The sequence below is a fragment of the Salvelinus alpinus genome, chromosome 34 (assembly GCF_045679555.1).
Source record: "Salvelinus alpinus chromosome 34, SLU_Salpinus.1, whole genome shotgun sequence".
Classification (NCBI taxonomy): domain Eukaryota; kingdom Metazoa; phylum Chordata; class Actinopteri; order Salmoniformes; family Salmonidae; genus Salvelinus; species Salvelinus alpinus.
In genome coordinates, this window is record NC_092119.1 from 16,594,964 (window position 1) to 16,614,982 (window position 20,019).

General features: G+C 42.5%; 1 protein-coding gene across 1 annotated transcript in view; it reads right to left on the reverse strand.

Annotated features, from left to right (window-relative positions):
• Positions 1-2,679: 2,679 nt before the first annotated feature.
• The window catches only part of LOC139563466 (FERM domain-containing protein 6-like), a 53,285-nt gene continuing 35,945 nt past the window's right edge, over positions 2,680-20,019 (reverse strand). Inside the window, exons 5-14 of the mRNA XM_071382165.1 lie at positions 17,842-17,918; positions 17,150-17,336; positions 15,472-15,627; positions 15,325-15,390; positions 15,152-15,220; positions 10,072-10,246; positions 9,140-9,451; positions 8,669-8,806; positions 7,654-7,745; positions 2,680-3,341 (exon numbers count right to left, since the gene is read on the reverse strand). Coding sequence (XP_071238266.1) covers positions 3,045-3,341; positions 7,654-7,745; positions 8,669-8,806; positions 9,140-9,451; positions 10,072-10,246; positions 15,152-15,220; positions 15,325-15,390; positions 15,472-15,627; positions 17,150-17,336; positions 17,842-17,918 — 1,569 coding nt within the window. The 3' untranslated portion in view covers positions 2,680-3,044. The remainder of the gene's footprint in view (positions 3,342-7,653; positions 7,746-8,668; positions 8,807-9,139; positions 9,452-10,071; positions 10,247-15,151; positions 15,221-15,324; positions 15,391-15,471; positions 15,628-17,149; positions 17,337-17,841; positions 17,919-20,019) is intronic.

A 20,019-nucleotide genomic window follows, 5' to 3' on the forward strand; every position in this document is an offset into this window, starting at 1 on the left:
AGAACATCACTGATCTACCAGAGAAATATTTCAACTTGTGAACAAGCCTTTGTTTGCTCGGATACCCAATATTATTAAGTATAAATTATAAGAGTAAAAAAAAAAGAGAAGCTAGTAACATGTCGTTAGAAATAAAATGTTACAGTATGCACTGTCACTTTGAAATCACACAACAATATCATATTTTATAAGTGTATTCCATTATTACACATTTCTTTCCGAACAATCACGTCTTGCTGCCTTGGCCTGATCTGCGGTTCTAGATCAAGACACCTTGCTCTGTGGTTCTAGGCCGACGTGTCCAGCTGATGAGACCGGCTGTGAATAGAAGTGGAACTGTCAGGTCTCTCCACTGTACCACAGCAGAGCTGTTTCTAGAACATTCTAAAAAGGTTCTAGAGCATACGTAGCGCCCGGGACCAGCAATGGAAAAGCTTAATCCAAAACAACTACTTTACTGAGGTACATAGTGGTCTATCATTCCAAATACATCATGAAGTAGCATTTTGTTTATTACTCCAGAGATTTTAGGTAACACAAATGAGGGTAAGGATTACAAATGTACATGCATAATGTACTATTACCATACATGAAATTAAGAGGTTAATGAAACTGACACGGCCTTCTCAATAAGGTTTACTGAGTGGGGAAGAAATGCAAAAGTACTGTGTGAAAGACATTTGGAAGACAAACTCTACTTTCCATATATATTGAGTAGGTATGGTTTGGATATTTATTAGTTAGAACTCTAAGACAATTGATAATTGGAGAGAAAAAAAAGAAAAAAGAAAAGAAAAATAGGCCTTGTCTGGATCCACACATAGTAAGGTATAATAAAGCCGTCTTTATATGAACATGACTTGTGTAGTTGTGTGTTTCAAACCTTGTGAAAATGGTTTAGCTCTTGGCCAATTAACTGAGCAATGTAAAAATCATTAGGCATCAACTTTCTTCAGCTACTGTAAGATGAAATGAGACTATCGCTGGGTAAAAAAAGGGCACAATATATTTTTTTAAAGTGAATGTGATTTCACAGGTTTGTAATACTGTCACATAAATGTACACTGCTTATAATACTGACTGACATCAACCGCACACAAAGAATACCTTTTCAACAAATACAAAGCATCTCATTGTTCTAAAAATGCTCCATTCCAAAAATATTACTTTAAAACTTCCAATTAGCTAAAATGATCAAATAAAAAGTAACAAAAATGTTGTAACAAGTTCCAGTTTGAAATAATAAATTGAGACAGAACAAACATGACAATCCCCAAAACTAACAAAGACAGCCGAGTGAATAATAATATTTCAGCATAAAGAAAGAAAAGTCTAAATCCCAGTTTGAGAGTCTAAACTCAACCAAACTCCATTTTGTCTGTGTGTGGATTACATCTAGTATTTTCTCAGCTCTGCGCACACATAGACAGGTGAGGACATGTAGAAACTCATCCTGCCCCAAGCAACAGAGCAGACCTGAAACATCCAATGACGTTTCGCGAAGGCCTGAAACAGCCAATGACGTCGCCCGTGCTACATGTCACATGACAGGAAACTAACTGTCACAGATTCAAATATGTCTGTTATAAGGAATGGTAGGATAGGGATGGTAGATGACATCATTATAGAGGTAATCCCCTTCAATCATGACTGGTTAATAAACAGACTGTTTGAAAAATGATTTTTAAAGTCTGATGTCAATGATTAAATACCAAATATACTGCTGACCAACAATACAGTTAGAGGAGAGCCTTATGACATAAAAACTGATCTCCGTGATTCGTGTGGGCAAGTGTTGCTAAGCAAGAAGCTGGGATTGATTGTCAAGGCACGGTTGTAGATCAGGACTTGCATAGGTGTAATGAAGGCATGTGGGGTGTGTTCCTAATATCAGTCTACTCCCCACACTAGCAGACAGCTCGACAGAGGAACTGTTGGCACATTGCACTTCCTGGCAAAGAGAGGAGAAATGGCGTGTCATGTCTAATCTCAGACTAGCGCATGCTGGATTTGGTTCTGGGCTCCGAGATGATGTCATATCATGTCATACATACTGGAGACAGAGGGAAGGGAGATGCAGGATATCATCAGTGTTTCTTCTTCTGGATCAACCTCTAGATTCTGGATCAATCCAGAACCTGCTCATTGTGACTTCATAATATCCTGTCATGGACTCACAAAGCTGTATAATTTCATTGATTGGTTCCACACTACAATAATAATAATAATAAGTGGACATTGAGTTTTTTCTTTAGTTTAATGCAACTTGTCTTTGGTTCATAGCACAAATAGCTTCACTATCTATTTTTGTAGGGGAAGGAGTGGGATCTAGTCTTCATGGCAGAACATTTTGATATAGGCTGTGTGTGTTTTCGGTATGTGTGTACTGCGTTAGTACCATAGTAGGCAAACACAAGACGTTGATTTTAGGTTTCTGTGAAAGCATTATTTTGCTTAGCACACCCAAGGTTCAGATCCAAAAAAACATTCTGGATAAAGTACATGCTTTGAAAACGCAGAAGGTCAGAGGTTGTATAAATAACAAGGTGACGGGGAGATATTCCTTGACGTTCCTTAACTTTTCCCTTTACTCTCCCAACCAGAGTGTCACTGTGGAGTATTATCAGTCCGATTAAAAGATGCTGTCAGCTTTTCTTGAAAACTAGAAAAGGTTTATCCTTTTTTTTTTTTAAATATTGTTTATTATACCCCCGTTTCCGCAAAAGATTCCTCTGAAAGGGCTTTCGTTATCAGTTATCTGTCTCTCCGGTGTAGGTCGTCTCAGGTGTTACCATGGTTACGTTGACTGGTGATGTCATTCTGGTGGATATAGGGCTTTTAACCTCCATCTGACTCTTCCCAGTAAGGTGCAGATGGCTGTTATGGCTGACAGGTTATGGCAACAGACAGATAAACCAAGTATCACCTCTCCAAACCTCAAACCCTCTTCTCTCGTCCCATTCTGTTTCCTGAGGCACCTACAGGTCTGAGCGGTGGAGGCAGGGGTCATGAGGCCACCCTTTTTTGCCTCCCCCATCCATCCATCACACCACAAACTCTGGGACCTCGTCGCTGGTCAGCTCCAGGGAGAAGTACTTGCTGGTCCTCTTGATGGGGAAGCCGTCAAGCTGTTCACCGCGGATCCCGGCGCACTGCTCGGCAAGGTTGCCCTGGTAACCACTGCTGTCGCTCAGCTCCTGGGCACAGCCGAAGGTGTAGCTGTGGGCGGTGTCCTGGCATAGCTCCGCCCATTGGAGGCAGCCCTTCTGGTAGAGACGCACATCGTCCAGGGATTGGCTGTGGCGGTCCGTCGATGTCTGAGGCTTCCTGCACACCGTCGTCTGGGGAACAGAAGGAAAACTAAACAATCAGTAAATGTATTCCATTTTTTTTTTACAATGTAAAAACTGCTGTACTTGCCTTTTCCCTTACTATTTCTAGCAAGAGAGCAGATATTTTTTGTGAAGGTTTTACTTGATAATTTAAAGGAATAAGTGATCAAAATTGTTTAATCTTATTTAGTTCAATGCACTGATTGTAAGTCATTCTGGATAGGAGGGTCTGCTAAAATAACAAAAATGTAAAATGTCAGTACTAGGGATGCAAATTTTGGTCAATTTTGATGCAAAGTAACCGACCCTCATTAACTGGTTAACAAACGGTTAAATTTGTTCCAAATAGTTAAATGACCAACAAAAAATACAAGGAACAGACATGTTTCACTATAGAGCTTACTTGAATCATGCAACAGTAGCAAGCCAATCGTCTCACTGCCATAAGGCTGGTATTGAACATACAACTATTGTAACGAAGCAGCCAATGTAAAACATTTCCAACATTTGCCAAAATGCAATTCCCAGGTAAACACTGTTCTACACAGCGAACCAGATGCCAGCAGCTCCATATGTGAGAGAGGAAAATATCTGTTAGAAATGTAGAATGAGGGAGACTCTAAAGATGCAAAAACTAGGATGTGGTTGCTAATATGACTAGGATGGTGGTTGTTAATATGACTAGGATGGTGGTTGTTAATATGACTAGGATGGTGGTTGTTAATATGACTAGGATGGTGGTTGTTAATATGACTAGGATGGTGGTTGTTAATATGACTAGGATGGTGGTTGTTAATATGACTAGGATGGTGGTTGTTAATATGACTAGGATGGTAGTTGTTAATATGACTAGGATGGTGGTTGTTAATATGACTAGGATGGTGGTTGTTAATATGACTAGGATGGTGGTTGTTAATATGACTAGGATGGTGGTTGTTAATATGACTAGGATGGTGGTTGTTAATATGACTAGGATGGTGGTTGTTAATATGACTAGGATGGTGGTTGTTAATATGACTAGGATGGTGGTTGTTAATATGACTAGGATGGTGGTTGTTAATATGACTAGGATGGTGGTTGTTAATATGACTAGGATGGTGGTTGTTAATATGACTAGGATGGTGGTTGTTAATATGACTAGGATGGTGGTTGTTAATATAACTAGGATGGTGGTTGTTAATATGACTAGGATGGTGGTTGTTAATATGACTAGGATGGTAGTGGTTAATATGACTAGGATGGGTTGTTAATATGACTAGGATGGTAGTTGTTAATATGACTAGGATGGTGGCTGTTAATATGACTAAGATGGTGGTTGTTAATATGACTAGGATGGTAGTTGTTAATATGACTAGGATGGTGGTTGTTAATATGACTAGGATGGTGGTTGTTAATATGACTAGGATGGCAGTTGTTAATATGACTAGGATGGTGGTTGTTAATATGACTAGGATGGTGGTTGTTAATATGACTAGGATGGTGGTTGTTAACATGACTAGGATGGTGGTTGTTAATATGACTAGGATGGCGGTTGTTAATATATCTAGGATGGTGGTTGTTAATATGACTAGGATGGTGGCTGTTAATATGACTAGGATGGTGGTTGTTAATATGACTAGGATGGTGGTTGGTAACATGACTAGGATGGTGGTTGTTAATATGACTAGGATGGCGGTTGTTAATATGACTAGGATGGTGGTTGTTAATATGACTAGGATGGTGGTTGTTAATATGACTAGGATGGTGGTTGGTAACATGACTAGGATGGTTGTTAATATGACTAGGATGGTGGTTGTTAATATGACTAGGATGGTGGTTGTTAATATGACTAGGATGGCGGTTGTTAATATGACTAGGATGGTGGTTGGTAACATGACTAGGATGGTGGTTGGTAACATGACTAGGATGGTGGTTGTTAATATGACTAGGATGGCGGTTGTTAATATGACTAGGATGGTGGTTGGTAACATGACTAGGATGGTGGTTGGTAACATGACTAGGATGGTGGTTGTTAATATGACTAGGATGGCGGTTGTTAATATATCTAGGATGGTGGTTGGTAACATGACTAGGATGGTGGTTGTTAATATGACTAGGATGGTGGTTGTTAATATGACTAGGATGGTGGTTGGTAACATGACTAGGATGGTGGTTGTTAATATGACTAGGATGGCGGTTGTTAATATGACTAGGATGGTTGTTAATATGACTAGGATGGTTGTTAATATGACTAGGATGGTGGTTGGTAACATGACTAGGATGGTTGTTAATATGACTAGGATGGTGGTTGTTAATATGACTAGGATGGTGGTTGGTAACATGACTAGGATGGTGGTTGTTAATATGACTAGGATGGCGGTTGTTAATATATCTAGGATGGTGGTTGGTAACATGACTAGGATGGTGGTTGTTAATATGACTAGGATGGTGGTTGTTAATATATCTAGGATGGTGGTTGGTAACATGACTAGGATGGTGGTTGTTAATATGACTAGGATGGCGGTTGGTAACATGACTAGGATGGTGGTTGTTAATATGACTAGGATGGTGGTTGTTAATATATCTAGGATGGTGGTTGGTAACATGACTAGGATGGTGGTTGTTAATATGACTAGGATGGCGGTTGTTAATATATCTAGGATGGTGGTTGTTAATATGACTAGGATGGTGGTTGTTAATATGACTAGGATGGTGGTTGTTAATATGACTAGGATGGTGGTTGTTAACATGACTAGGATGGTGGTTGTTAATATAACTAGGATGGCGGTTGTTAATATGACTAGGATGGTGGTTGTTAATATGACTAGGATGGTGGTTGTTAATATGACTAGGATGGTGGTTGTTAACATGACTAGGATGGTGGTTGTTAATATGACTAGGATGGTGGTTGTTAATATGACTAGGATGGTGGTTGTTAACATGACTAGGATGGTGGTTGTTAATATGACTAGGATGGTGGTTGTTAATATGACTAGGATGGTGGTTGTTAATATGACTAGGATGGTGGTTGTTAATATGACTAGGATGGTGGTTGTTAACATGACTAGGATGGTGGTTGTTAATATGATTAGGATGGTGGTTGTTAATATGATTAGGATGGTTGTTAATATGACTAGGATGGCGGTTGTTAATATAACTAGGATGGCGGTTGTTAATATGACTAGGATGGTGGTTATTAACATGACTAGGATGGTGGTTGTTAATATGATTAGGATGGTGGTTGTTAATATGATTAGGATGGTTGTTAATATGACTAGGATGGTGGTTGTTAATATGACTAGGATGGTGGTTGTTAATATGACTAGGATGGTGGTTGTTAATATGACTAGGATGGTGGTTGTTAATATGACTAGGATGGTGGTTGTTAATATGACTAGGATGGTGGTTGTTAATATGACTAGGATGGTGGTTGTTAATATGATTAGGATGGTTGTTAATATGACTAGGATGGTGGTTGTTAATATGACTAGGATGGGGGTTGTTAATATGACTAGGATGTTGGTTGTTAATATGACTAGGATGGTAGTTGTTAATATGACTAGGATGGTAGTTGTTAATATGACTAGGATGGTAGTTGTTAATATGACTAGGATGGCGGTTGTTAATATGACTAGGATGGTGGTTGTTAATATGACTAGGATGGCGGTTGTTAATATGACTAGGATGGCGGTTGTTAATATGACTAGGATGGTGGTTGTTAATATGACTAGGATGGTAGTTGTTAATATGACTAGGATGGTGGTTGTTAATATGACTAGGATGGCGGTTGTTAATATGACTAGGATGGCGGTTGTTAATATGACTAGGATGGTGGTTGTTAATATGACTAGGATGGTAGTTGTTAATATGACTAGGATGGTGGTTGTTAATATGACTAGGATGGCGGTTGTTAATATGACTAGGATGGTGGTTGTTAATATGACTAGGATGGTGGTTGTTAACATGACTAGGATGGTGGTTGTTAATATGACTAGGATGGTGGTTGTTAATATGACTAGGATGGTGGTTGTTAATATGACTAGGATGGCGGTTGTTAATATGACTAGGATTGTGTCTTTGGCTTCTGGACAACAACCAATAGAACAGCTCTCACTGTCCAACCGGTGATTTTGTTGTGCTCATGTAGCATATTCTGTGCTCGTGTTATAAAGAAGATGCATGACGAACTCACGAAAATACACACTCATCAATTTAATTCCATTACGCAAATTGACCTATAGGCCCATAAGCATGACGGTCAAATTTATTTTGCCGGCTAACCAGTAAACGGTTAACTGTTAACATCCCTAGTCAGTACCAAAGAGGATAAACTGTCACTGACCTGAGGAAGAGACTCAATGCTCTGGCCTCTCATCTTCACAACGGTCTCAGAGGAACTGGAGGTGGATGAGCTGAAGTCCTTCACTATGAGTCCTACAGTGCAGACAGAGAGGATGACATTCACAAAAACAACAACTAATACAAAGCCATCTGTTGACCACCCAGCCAAGTTCAACTCAACCAGTCTCACTGAGATAGGAGGCTGTTCTAAAACAGAGTGAACGAAGACAGCAAGACAGTAAGAGGTTGTATGTACCAGAGTATCCGTTGGTCTGGGTAGATAAGACAGTGGTTGTATGTACCAGAGTATCCGTTGGTCTGGGTAGATAAGACAGTGGTTGTATGTACCAGAGTATATGTTGATCTGGTCTGGGTAGAGAAGCTAAGACAGTGGTTGTATGTACCAGAGTATCCGTTGGTCTGGGTAGATAAGACAGTGGTTGTATGTACCAGAGTATATGTTGATCTGGTCTGGGTAGAGAAGCTAAGACAGTGGTTGTATGTACCAGAGTATCCGTTGGTCTGGGTAGATAAGACAGTGGTTGTATGTACCAGAGTATCCGTTGGTCTGGGTAGATAAGACAGTGGTTGTATGTACCAGAGTATATGTTGATCTGGTCTGGGTAGAGAAGCTAAGACAGTGGTTGTATGTACCAGAGTATCCGTTGGTCTGGGTAGATAAGACAGTGGTTGTATGTACCAGAGTATATGTTGATCTGGTCTGGGTAGAGAAGCTAAGAAAGTGGTTGTATGTACCAGAGTATCCGTTGGTCTGGGTAGATAAGACAGTGGTTGTATGTACCAGAGTATATGTTGATCTGGTCTGGGTAGAGAAGCTAAGACAGTGGTTGTATGTACCAGAGTATCCGTTGGTCTGGTCTGGGTAGAGAAGCTAGGACAGTGGTTGTAAGTACCAGAGTATCCATTGGTATGGGTAGATAAGATAAGACAGTGGTTGTATGTACCAGAGTATCCATTGGTATGGGTAGATAAGATAAGACAGTGGTTGTATGTACCAGAGTATCCGTTGGACTGGTCAGGGGACATGGTCAGCATGTCCTCAGTGATGTGGATGCACAGGTCCTGGTTCAGGTCCAGGGTCAGCTCATGGAGCTCCTCATAGTCTTTAGGGTCGTCCACTAACATCTCAATCTCTGGAGGGAAAGACAGACATTAATATTAACCTCTGGAGGGACAGACAGCCAGACACTAATATGAATCTCTGGGGGGGCAGACAGACCAACACTAATATTAATCTCTGGAGGGACAGACAGCCAGACACTAATATGAATCTCTGGGGGGGCAGACAGACCAACACTAATATTAATCTCTGGAGGGACAGACAGACACTAATATGAATCTCTGGAGGGACAGTCAGAGAGACAGAGGGCCAGTGATGATCACCAGTGGAGCAAGGGAGACGGCATCATGACAAAAGAAGTGTGTGTGTGCGTGTCCCTTGCCGTGTGTGCAATTGATTGCCTTACCATCATCGTCAAGCATCCGCTCCTTGCCCCCGCTCTCGACCCCCGAGGTGTGTGAGCTCCCATGGCTAGTAGTTGAAGAGCTGCAGGTTCTCAGGGCCCGGTGTAGGGCCCCTCCAGGGGCCAGGAAACTGTCTGTCTCCACCCCAGAGGTTCGTGAGCTGCTGTGGCTGGCGGTGGAGTGGCGAGAAAGGCGTTTGAGGTGAGACACGGTGCTGCCGGCGCTGCTGCCGCTGGCCCGGGAACGCTTGTCCAGCACGTCCATATCCAGCTCCAACGCATCGCTGATGTATGACTCACGGTACTGCTTCTTGTCTGGAGAGGAGGGATAGACAGAGGATTAGACACAGCAGTACCACAGATAAAGAGCCTCACAGGAGCTGGTCAGATAGAGAATTCACTCCTAAGAAATTATAGATATGCCCTACACATGAAAGCTGACTGAAAAAAAGGAATATGTTGCGGCAGGTAGCCTAGCGGTTTAAGAGCGTTGGGCAGGTAACCGAAATGGTAGCTGGTTCAAATCCCAGAGCAGACTAGGTTAAAAATCTGTCTGTGCCCTTGAGCAAGGCACTTAACCCTAATTGCTTCTATAAGTCACTCTGGAAAAGGAGCGTGTGCTAAATTACTCATATGTAAATATCAACATTACAACTGGCTAAGGGAAGGAATGCTGAATTACGCAGAGACACCAAGAGAATCCAGGGAGTCAAATGTAAATATCAACATTACAACTGGCTAAGGGAAGGAATGCTGAATTACGCAGAGACACCAAGAGAATCAAGGGAGTCAAATGTAAATATCAACATTACAACTGGCTAAGGGAAGGAATGCTGAATTACGCAGAGACACCAAGAGAATCAAGGGAGTCAAATTTCTCCAGTATGGCAAGATGGCAGCATGGCCAGGTAGGTGTGTCCAGGTATGTAATGTACCTTCGTTCTCCTCCAGCCTTCGGACTTGTTTGAGAACAGGCTGCAGGTTCATGTAGAGGCGATGGCTGTTGCTGAGTAACTGTAGGAGGTGGCGGGACCGCAGGGGACAACCGGTGTAGTAGATCAGTTTACGGGCCGACGGGAGACCATCCGGCAGGATCTCAAACTTCTTACCCTGAAAACAGACAAGAGAGAGAGGAATAGGAGTTAGAATCCTTGTAGGGTATCTTCATGCTATCTACATGTCATCCAGCGGACGTATGATTGATTGATGTTTAACACTATGATCAGGGAAGATCTTGGTGTCTGAGATACTAATGGAGCGACGACCCTGTGTGATTCAACAGACACCAGTGTGAGTGTTGCATCTTTTTGAATGTTCAGTTTGTTTGCGGAGGGATATGCATGAGAGGATTCAGACACTTCGCTAGAGAGCCAGATATCCCCACAGGCAAAAACACACAATGGGGGGGGAGCAGAATCGTCTCTTCTTTGAAAACTATTCTGCGGCACTTCTTACAACCAAAACAAGAGCTGAATCTCCAGATTGAGGGACACAAACCAAACTGCAGAAACATTTCAACGTTTTCTTATTTGTTTATTAGGATCCCCATTAGCTTTTGTAGCAGCAGTTACTCTTCCTGGGGTCCACAAAAAACATGACAAGTAACAAAACACTGATAGACTAATACAGTGATAGACAAGGACAGTCACGCAAATTCAAAATACGATAAACAATACAATAAAAAATATATAAACAATAAAACTAAAACAAGTCTGTGTGTTAGTGTCTGTGTGTTAGAGTGTCTGTGTGTTAGAGTGTCTGTGTGTTAGAGTGTCTGTGTGTTAGAGTGTCTGTGTGTTAGAGTGTCTGTGTTTCTCCTCACAGTCCTCGCCGTTCCATGAGATGTTGTTTAATACGATTTTTAAAAGGTCATTTTGCTGTTTGAGTAATTGGAGATTGAAGGGAATGTCATGTGATCATGGCTCTGTATAATACAGTGCGTTGCTGTGGATTCAATGTTGACATTCTGATCAGAATGTTATTTGATTATGCAGACACAAATCTGGAATATTCATCAGTAATATTTCTCATAAAAACTAAGAGAAGCAGTTCATCTCTTTTCAACACTCAACCAGGAAGACTGGCATGTTGTTGTTAGTTCTGTATGTGCAGTTAATGGCAAGGCGTGCTGCTCTGTTTTGAGTCAGCTGCAGCTTTGCTAGGTCTTTCTTTGCTGCACTTGACCATATTACCAGACAGTAATCAAGATGGGACAAGACCAGAGCCTAAACTAGTACCGTTGATTCGTGTCAAAAACACAACATCTTTTTTATAAACAGACATAGCCCTCCCCATCTTTGTCAATATGACTTGACCATAATTGACCATCCAATGTTATAGCTAGGAGATTAGCTTCCTCAACTTGATCAATGGTCACACACTTCACACACAACTCCAGTTGAGGTTTAGTTCTTTGAGAATGTATTTGGTTTAAAACAATGTTATTAGTTTTAGATGTATTGAAGACCACTTTATTATTAAACCATGAGTCTCAGCCGTGTCTAAGCTCGGGGAGCGTCTACTAAGCTATATGGAATTGTTTTAAGAAGGTCATACCAAGGATCATTTGGCTATTTGATTTTGAATCTTAAGACCCCTTGACGTATCAATAAAATAAAATAAATGAAAAATGGTATTTGGCCTTACTGCTATTAGCCTATACAAAAGCATTGCATAACAGATTCACTACATAGACCAACTGTCACGTATACTCCCCCTCCCCTCCGGCGCCCGAGGTCGTCAGGCTGCTCATTATTACACACACCTGTCACCATTGTTAAGCGCATCATCAGACCTAATCACCTGCCTGATTAACCTTCCCTATACATGTCACTCCCTTTGGTTCTTTCCCTAGGCGTTGTTTCTGTTCCTTTGTTTCATGTCTGTACGCTACTAGTGTTTCTTGTTTTGTTCCTTGTGTATTTATTATTAAGTCACTCCCTGAACTTGCTTCCCGACTTCCAGCGTAGACGTTACAACAACAAATAGTCCCCCCCCAAATGAAAAGTGCATGTCCTATATCTGAGAGATATAAGAAAGATCAGAAAACATGTATTTAACACCCTTATTTTGAGCACTTTCAACTGATATCAGGGGACCTTCAGACGAGTCGTGAGGCCTGTGGGTGTCCTAGAGAAAAACAACCGGCATGTTTGTGTTCGTGAGAGTCTCACCTTTAGACGGAGAGGTCATGTTAGTGTGTAGCCCAAACTGTTTGGACGCTACAGACAGAAGTTGGCAGATCGGCTGTACCAAATTCAGACGAGTTCCATGCAGACGATCAAAACGGAGAACACCATCTTGTTCGTGAGAGTCTCATCTTTCCATAGAGGGGTCATAATAGTTTGTTGGCCAAACTGTTCGACACCACAGCTGATTTTGTGAGAACACCGATTTGCGGGATGTCTCATGGTCTAACAAACACAGCTCTAGCTCTGTCACAGCAGATGCGGATGTGTGACATAAAACAGATCTCTAGCTTAAACTGACATGTTGATTTTTGTATAATTGTTGTTGTTGTTGTACTCTTCACCTGCTTGATAGTGGGTTTGGTGTTAACAGATGTTTGTTTTCTGGTTGACCTGAACATTGACAAGTTGGCAACTAGCTGTCCTCCCAAGAGGTAGTTTCTATCCATAACTAACGCCAGTAATATGACTCAGGTTATCACTAAACCAACTAGAGTGCATACCAATAGTGTTGGTTCTGTAACATCCACTTGTATCGATCATATCGTCACTAATGCTGCAAAGCTTTGCTACAAAGCAATATAAGTTCGCATTGGCTGTAGTGACCATAACAAGGAAAGCCAAAGTGCCAAAGGTTGGATAATTATTAAAGAGATCATACAAAATGTTCTCAGGACTCTTTTGTTGAAGATGTAAAAAATGTATGTGGGTCTGATGTCTGATGTGTATGAGGAAGTGAATCCAGATGTAGCACTGGAAGTATTTGTAAAATGATTCATGCAAATTATTGACAAGCATACAACTGTTCTGAAACACGTGCCACCTTTCCAACTAGTCAGTTCATCAAATTTCTGCCCTGCTAGAGCTGCCCCGGTCAAATGTAAGTACTGCTATTGTAAAGTGGAAAGGTCTAGGAGCAACAACGGCTCAGCCGCAAAGTGGTAGGCCACACAAGCTCACAAAACCGTCGAGTGCTGAAGCGCAGAATGTGTAAAAATCGTCTGTCCTCGGTTGCATCACTACCGAGTTCCAAACTGCCTCTGGAAGCAACTTCAGCACAAGAATCGGGAGCTTCATGAAATGGGTTTCCATGGCCGAGCAGCTGCACACAAGCCTAAGATCACCATGCGCAATGCCAAGCGTCGGCTGGAGTGGTGTAAAGCTCGCCGCCATTGGATTCTGGAGCAGTGGAAATGCGTTCTCTGTAGTGATTAATCACGCTTCACCATCTGGCAGTCCGACGGACTAATATGGGTTTGGCAGATGCCAGTAGAACTCTACGTGGCCCAATGCATAGTGCCAACTGTAAAGTTTGGTGGAGGAGGAATAATGGTCTGGGGGTGTTTTTCATGGTTTGGGCTAGGCCCCTTAGTTCCAGTGAAGGAGAATCTTTACACTACAGCATACAATTACATTCTAGACGATTCTTTGATTCTTGTGGCAACAGTTCGGGGAAGGCCATTTCCTGTTTCAGCATGACAATGCCCCCATGCACAAAGAGAAGTTTGCACAAAAGGGCTTTATTACACACAGAAATACTCCTCAGTTTCATCAGCTGTCCGGGTGGCTGGTCTCAGACGATCCTGCAGGTGAATATGCCAGACGAGGAGGTCCTGGGCTGGCAAGGTTACACGTGGTCTGTGGTTGTGAGGCTGGTTGGATGTAGTGCCAAATTCTCTAAAACGACATTGGAGGCAGCTTATGGTAGAGAAATTAACACCGGCAAATGCTCCCCTTCGATGGCCAATGGCACGCTGGAAAAATGTGCTCTTCACAGATTCATTTAGGTTTAAACTGTACCGGGCAGATGGCACACAGCGTGTATGGAATTGTGTGGGCGAGCGGTTTGCGGATGTCAATGTTGTGAACAGAGTGCCCCATGGTGGCGGTGGGGTTATGATATGGGCAGGCAACGAAAACAATTTAATTTTAGCGATGGCCATTTGAATGCACAGAGATACCATGACGAGATCCTGAGGCCCATTGTCATGCCATTCATCCGCCACCATCACCTCATGTTTCAGCATGATAATGCACGGCCCCTTGTTGCAAGGATCGGTACACAATTCCTGGAAGCTCAAAATGTTCCAGTTCTTCCATGGTCTGCATACTCACCAGACATGTCACCCATTGAGCATGTTTGGGATGCTCTGGATCGACGTGTACGACAGCGTGTTCCAGTTCCCGCCAATAACCAGCAACTTCGCACAGCCATTGAAGAGGAATGGGACAACATTCCACAATCAACAGCCTGATCAACTCTATGCGAAGGAGATATGTCGTGCTGCATGAGGCAAAGGGTGGTCAAGCCAGATACTGACTGGTTTTCTGATCCACGCCCCTATCTATTGTGCGTGGGAATACTTTGGAACAGATTTCCAAAATTGAAATTGATTTGAGATGATTTTCTGCAGTTTTAACAATATTTTCTGTCCAACAATAAAAAATAAAAAAAAACTTGTGGGCCCAAATAAAATCACCTGTGGGCCCCTGCCTTTTGGTAGTGAAGTAACTGTAGCAGCTATGGGCAAGACCCAACAGAGAAGAGGAGCTCTGTGACACTATTTCCACAACTATAGTCTGTGTAGGAGCTGAACTTTCACTAACCACTGCCATAAGTCAAGACTGGCTTCAAGTTTCAAAGACGTCACCGCTGGGATCATGAGAGAAAAAACAGAACTTCCAGAGAGAGACTCCCCTAGGCCCTCAAAGTGCCTAATGACATCCGACTTTGACATTTCCGTGCCACGATCCTAACAAGTATCGCGATACTGGCATCGTCTCAGCCTTACCTCTTAGTATATACCATCTCCATGGCTCTACTCACCACAAATACCAGTTTGCCCACATTGGTCCAGGGGAAATCATACAGCAGCTGTTTCACTGTCCCCACATTCTGAGAGAAACAGAAACATGATATAAATCATCACAGAAACCATACATATTAATAACACATAACCTAGACACATTTATCCATCACACCCATCCTTACTACTGTACCTGAAATATTTGAATCCCACGCAAGGTCAGTCCTAAAGTCATGGAACCCTCCACATCCTTTTTGTCCTGGGGAAGAGATAGACGTTTATTGGTAAGTTAATTGTGTGTGTGTTTGTGTGTGTGTGTGTGTCCAGGTTGACCTCTGACCTTATAGAGTCTGTAGTAGTGGACTGTAACATCATCCAGCTGGGCACACTCCTTGATGTATTTGAGATGAGCCTCTGAGGCGGTGAGGGAAAACAGGTCTTTGTGCATGTTGGGGATGTGTCTCAGGATGTAATCCCGGCCTCGCTTGGCTTTCACCTGGAAGAGACAGAGACATATAGGCTGGTTTCAGTGCGGTGACAAAGGAGTTCTCATACAAGCATCTCAGTAGAGTGAACTCCATCTGCTGGTTCTGATGTCAGCTCACTGGCAGAAGGAAGGAAAGAAGGCTTGCCAGTTGGGTTAATGGAGGTTGATGAAACCCCCGCCCAGGGGAAGACAGATGCCTCATATACTGATATTACATCACAAAAGGCGTCGTCCAGCTTATTCCCTATAGATTAAGTATACAAAACATTAAGAACCCCTGAACTTTCCACGACACAGCTTTCACCTGGATTCACCTAGTCAGCCTATGATCCCTTATTGATGTCACCTGTTAAATCCACTGCATTCAGTGTAGACGAAGGGGAGGAGACCAGTTAAAGAAGGATTTTTAAGCCTCGAGACAATTGAGTCATGGATTGTGTATGCGTGCCATTCAGAGGGTGAATGGGCAAGACAAATGATTTAAGTGCCTTTTGAACAGGGTATGGTAGTAGGTGCCAGGCGCACCGGTTTGTATCAAGAAGTGCAACACCACCCACAGGACATTCAGCCAACTTCACACAACTGTGGGAAGCATTGGAGTCAACATGGGCCAGCATCCCTGTGGGACACCTTGTGGGATACTCAGTGTGTAGTGCACTACTTTTGTCCAGAACCCTATGGGCCATGGTCAGAATAGTGCACTATATAGGGGATAGGGTGCTATTTGGGAGGGACCCACAATCCCACTGGACTCAGTTTCAGGTCTGGATTTGGGGCGTTCCTCCAGAACCCAGTCACTCACTCAGAACCGGTTAGAGAACACCCTGAGAGGATGTATTTATGTACCATTCCTGAATGTACAACCATTTCCTGACCCTGTGGCTTCAAAGTGGATATGGGACCAATGGGAAGGCAACAGACTAATCACAGGAAGTGGTTGGTAATTAGAGGGGTGGTGCACCGTCGTGTCCGGGAGGGGAGGGGAGGGGGGCATGTTGAATAGGAGAGGCAGCAAGTTTAGCCAGCTCGCATCCAGATCATTTCTCTAAAGAGTCAAGCGTGCTGTGTGCCAGGGACCAAAATAAAACTAGAGTCCTAGATCCAGCTATCTCAGCATGCTCCAATGAGGTAGCGTCCTCAAATTGTTGGAGCTCAGTGATTAATGAAACTGGCTACAGACCTACATTCAGGCTGTGTGCTAGACTACACTTAGCCGGTCCCAATTTACTCCTTATCACTTTTTCCTTGGTCCTAACCCTTCTATGTTTTCATATCTGTAGCAATATGGTGGACATTTCAGCACTACACTGACTATACCCATTCTCAGGTCTGCAAACAATGAAGGGTTACGGGGGCTAAGGGGAATGGAGAGGAAGGCCATAATACTGCCTGGGCAACTCCAATCAATCACATTTATAAAACCCTTTTTATATGAGCAGTTGTCATAAAGTGCTTTACAGATAGCCAACCTAAAACAAAAAAAGAGCAAGCAATTTGGTACTGGTTAGGTCAGAAGGACAGATCTACTTACCCATGGAGGGAAGTAGGCCTCAGGTTCAAAGTACTTCCCAAAGTGCTTGTTGCGTTTGAAGTTGCCCAAGTCGGCCTGGAGGGCGAAGGCTGCCAGCAGGAAGTAGGCCTCCTCTCTCTGCATACACTGCGATAGCAACACCTGTTTCCTCAGGTGCCAGTAGTAGTAGTACCGGGCTGAGCGGTCACTGGAAGTGAAGAGAGAAGAAGACATGATACAAACACATTCTGCTAGGCTAGATCACCATTCTCAGGTTCCTGTAGTATAGTAGGAGGAGACGTTACCCTGGGGGACTCAACGTTACCCTGGGGGACTCAACGTTACCCTGGGGGACTCAACGTTACCCTGGGGGACTCAACGTTACCCGGGGGGAGGAGACGTTACCCGGGGGGAGGAGACGTTACCCGGGGGGAGGAGACGTTACCTTCGTAACGTACTTAATCCTTTTCACCCCCATTGGGACATTATGCCACAATGAGCTCCCTCACTTTTCTATCCTCGTCCTCAGAAACACATCATCATATTAGATCTAGTCAAGCAGCTTTAGTATCGATCAATCCAAACCACTTATTCAGAATGATATCACACTTGGCTCAGATTGTTAAACTTAAGTATGTGTAAGAGGAGATTACTCATAGAATTGCATACAGAATCAAATAGTAATTTATAGGATCTCTGTGGGATTTACTTGCCTTATTAATCTCCCATTCTCAACGTAATATTGAGCCCTGAAGTGGATGATCATAGGAGGCCCAAATTGATCGATGCCCTGAAAACAACAAGATACAAATGAAAAACATTGGTTCTGTTATTTTCTAGCAAATCAAACCATCAAGACAGTGTATTCATTCTACAAATATAAATTCAAAAACTTCCAACATGACAGTGAAAACAACAGCAGTTGCTCACATATTTGAATTTAAGATTGACTGTCTTTTGGGGAGTAATCTTGAAACCCTGATAGACCGCTTGCTGTTGAAACGATAGTTAAATAAATGATTCAGTCGGAGCCATAGAGTCATACAGTTGAAGTCGGAAGTTTACATACACCTTAGCCAAATACATTTAAACTCAGTTTCACAATTCCTGACATTTAATGCTAGTAAAAATTCCCTGTCTTAGGTCAGTTAGGATCACCACTTTATTTTAAGAATGTGAAATGTCAGAATAATAGTAGAGAGAATGATTTATTTCAGCTTTTCTTTCTTTCATCATATTCCCAGTGGGTCAGAAGTATGCATACACTCAATTAGTATTTGGTAGCATTGCCTTTAAATTCTTTAACTTGGGTCAAACATTTCAGGTAGCCTTCCACAAGCTCCCCACAATAAATTGGGTGAATTTTGACCCATTCCTCTTGACAGAGCTGGTGTAACTGAGTCAGGTTTGTAGTCCTTGCTCGCACACGCTTTTTCAGTTCTGCCCACAAATTTTCTATGGGATTGAGGTCAGGGCTTTGTGATGGCTACTCCAATACCTTGACTTTGTTGTCCTTAAGCCATTTTGCAACAACTTTGGAAGTATGCTTGGGGCCATTGTTCATTTGGAAGACGCATTTGCGACCAAGCTTTAACTTCCTGACTGATGTCTTGAGATGTTGCTTCAATATATCCACAATTTCCCTTCCTCGTGATGCCATCTATTTTGTGGACTGCACCAGTCCCTCCTGCAGCAAAGCACCCCCAAAACATGCTGCCACCCCCGTGCTTCACGGTTGGGATGGTGTTCTTCGGCTTGCAAGCCTCCCCCTTTTTCCTCCAAACATAACGATGGTCATTATGGACAAACAGTTCTATTTCTGTTTCATCAGACCAGCGGACATTTCTCCAAAAAGTACGATCTTTGCCCCCATGTGCAGTTGCAAACCGTAGTCTGGCTTTTATGGCGGTTTTGGAGCAGTGGCTTCTTCCTTGCTGAGCGGCCTTTCAGGTTGTCGATATAGGACTCGTTTTTACTGTGGAAATAGATACTTTGTACCCGTTTCCTCCAGCATCTTCATAAGGTCCTTTGCTGTTGTTCTGGGATTGATTTGCACTTCTCGCACCAAAGTACGTTCATCTCTAGAAGACAGAACACGTCTCCTTCCTGAGCGGTATGACGGCTGTGTGGTCCCATGGTGTTTATACTTGCGTACTATTGTTTGTACAGATGAACGTGGTACCTTCAGGCGTTTGGAAATTGCTCCCAAGGATGAACCAGACTTGTGGAGGTCTACCATTTTTATCTGATGTCTTGGCTGATTTCTTTTGATTTTCCCATGATGTCAAGAGGTAGGCCTTGCAATACGTCCACAGGTACACCTCCAATTGGCTCAAATTATGTCAATTGGCCTATCAGAAGCTTCTAAAGCAATGACATAATTTTTCTGGAATTTTCCAAGCCGTTTAAAGGCACAGGCAACTTAGTGTATGTAAACTTCTGAACCACTGGAATTGCGATACAGTGATTTATAAGTGAAATAATCTCGGTAAACAATTGTTGGAAAAATTACTTGTGTCATGCACACAGTAGATGTCCTAACCGACTTGCCAAAACTATAGTTTGTTAACAAGAAATTTGTGGAATGTTTGAAAAACAAGTTTAATGGCTCCAACGTAAGTGCATGTAAACTTCCGACTTCAATTGTAATACCCATAAAACCTAGCTGTCAAACAGGGAAATGGTTCCAATCGATCGGGAAAACTGAAAATGTTTTAAAAGTTCTGAGAACGGAAGCGAACATTTAGTCTGTTCTGGGAACGTTAATTTTTAGGTTGCAGGGCGGATCTGAGAATGTTTTACTATGGTTTCCTGAATGTTTTAACATTCTGAGAACATTATTTATTTGGAGGTTTTTGAATAACTTCCTTAAAGCTTTCACTGAATGTTTC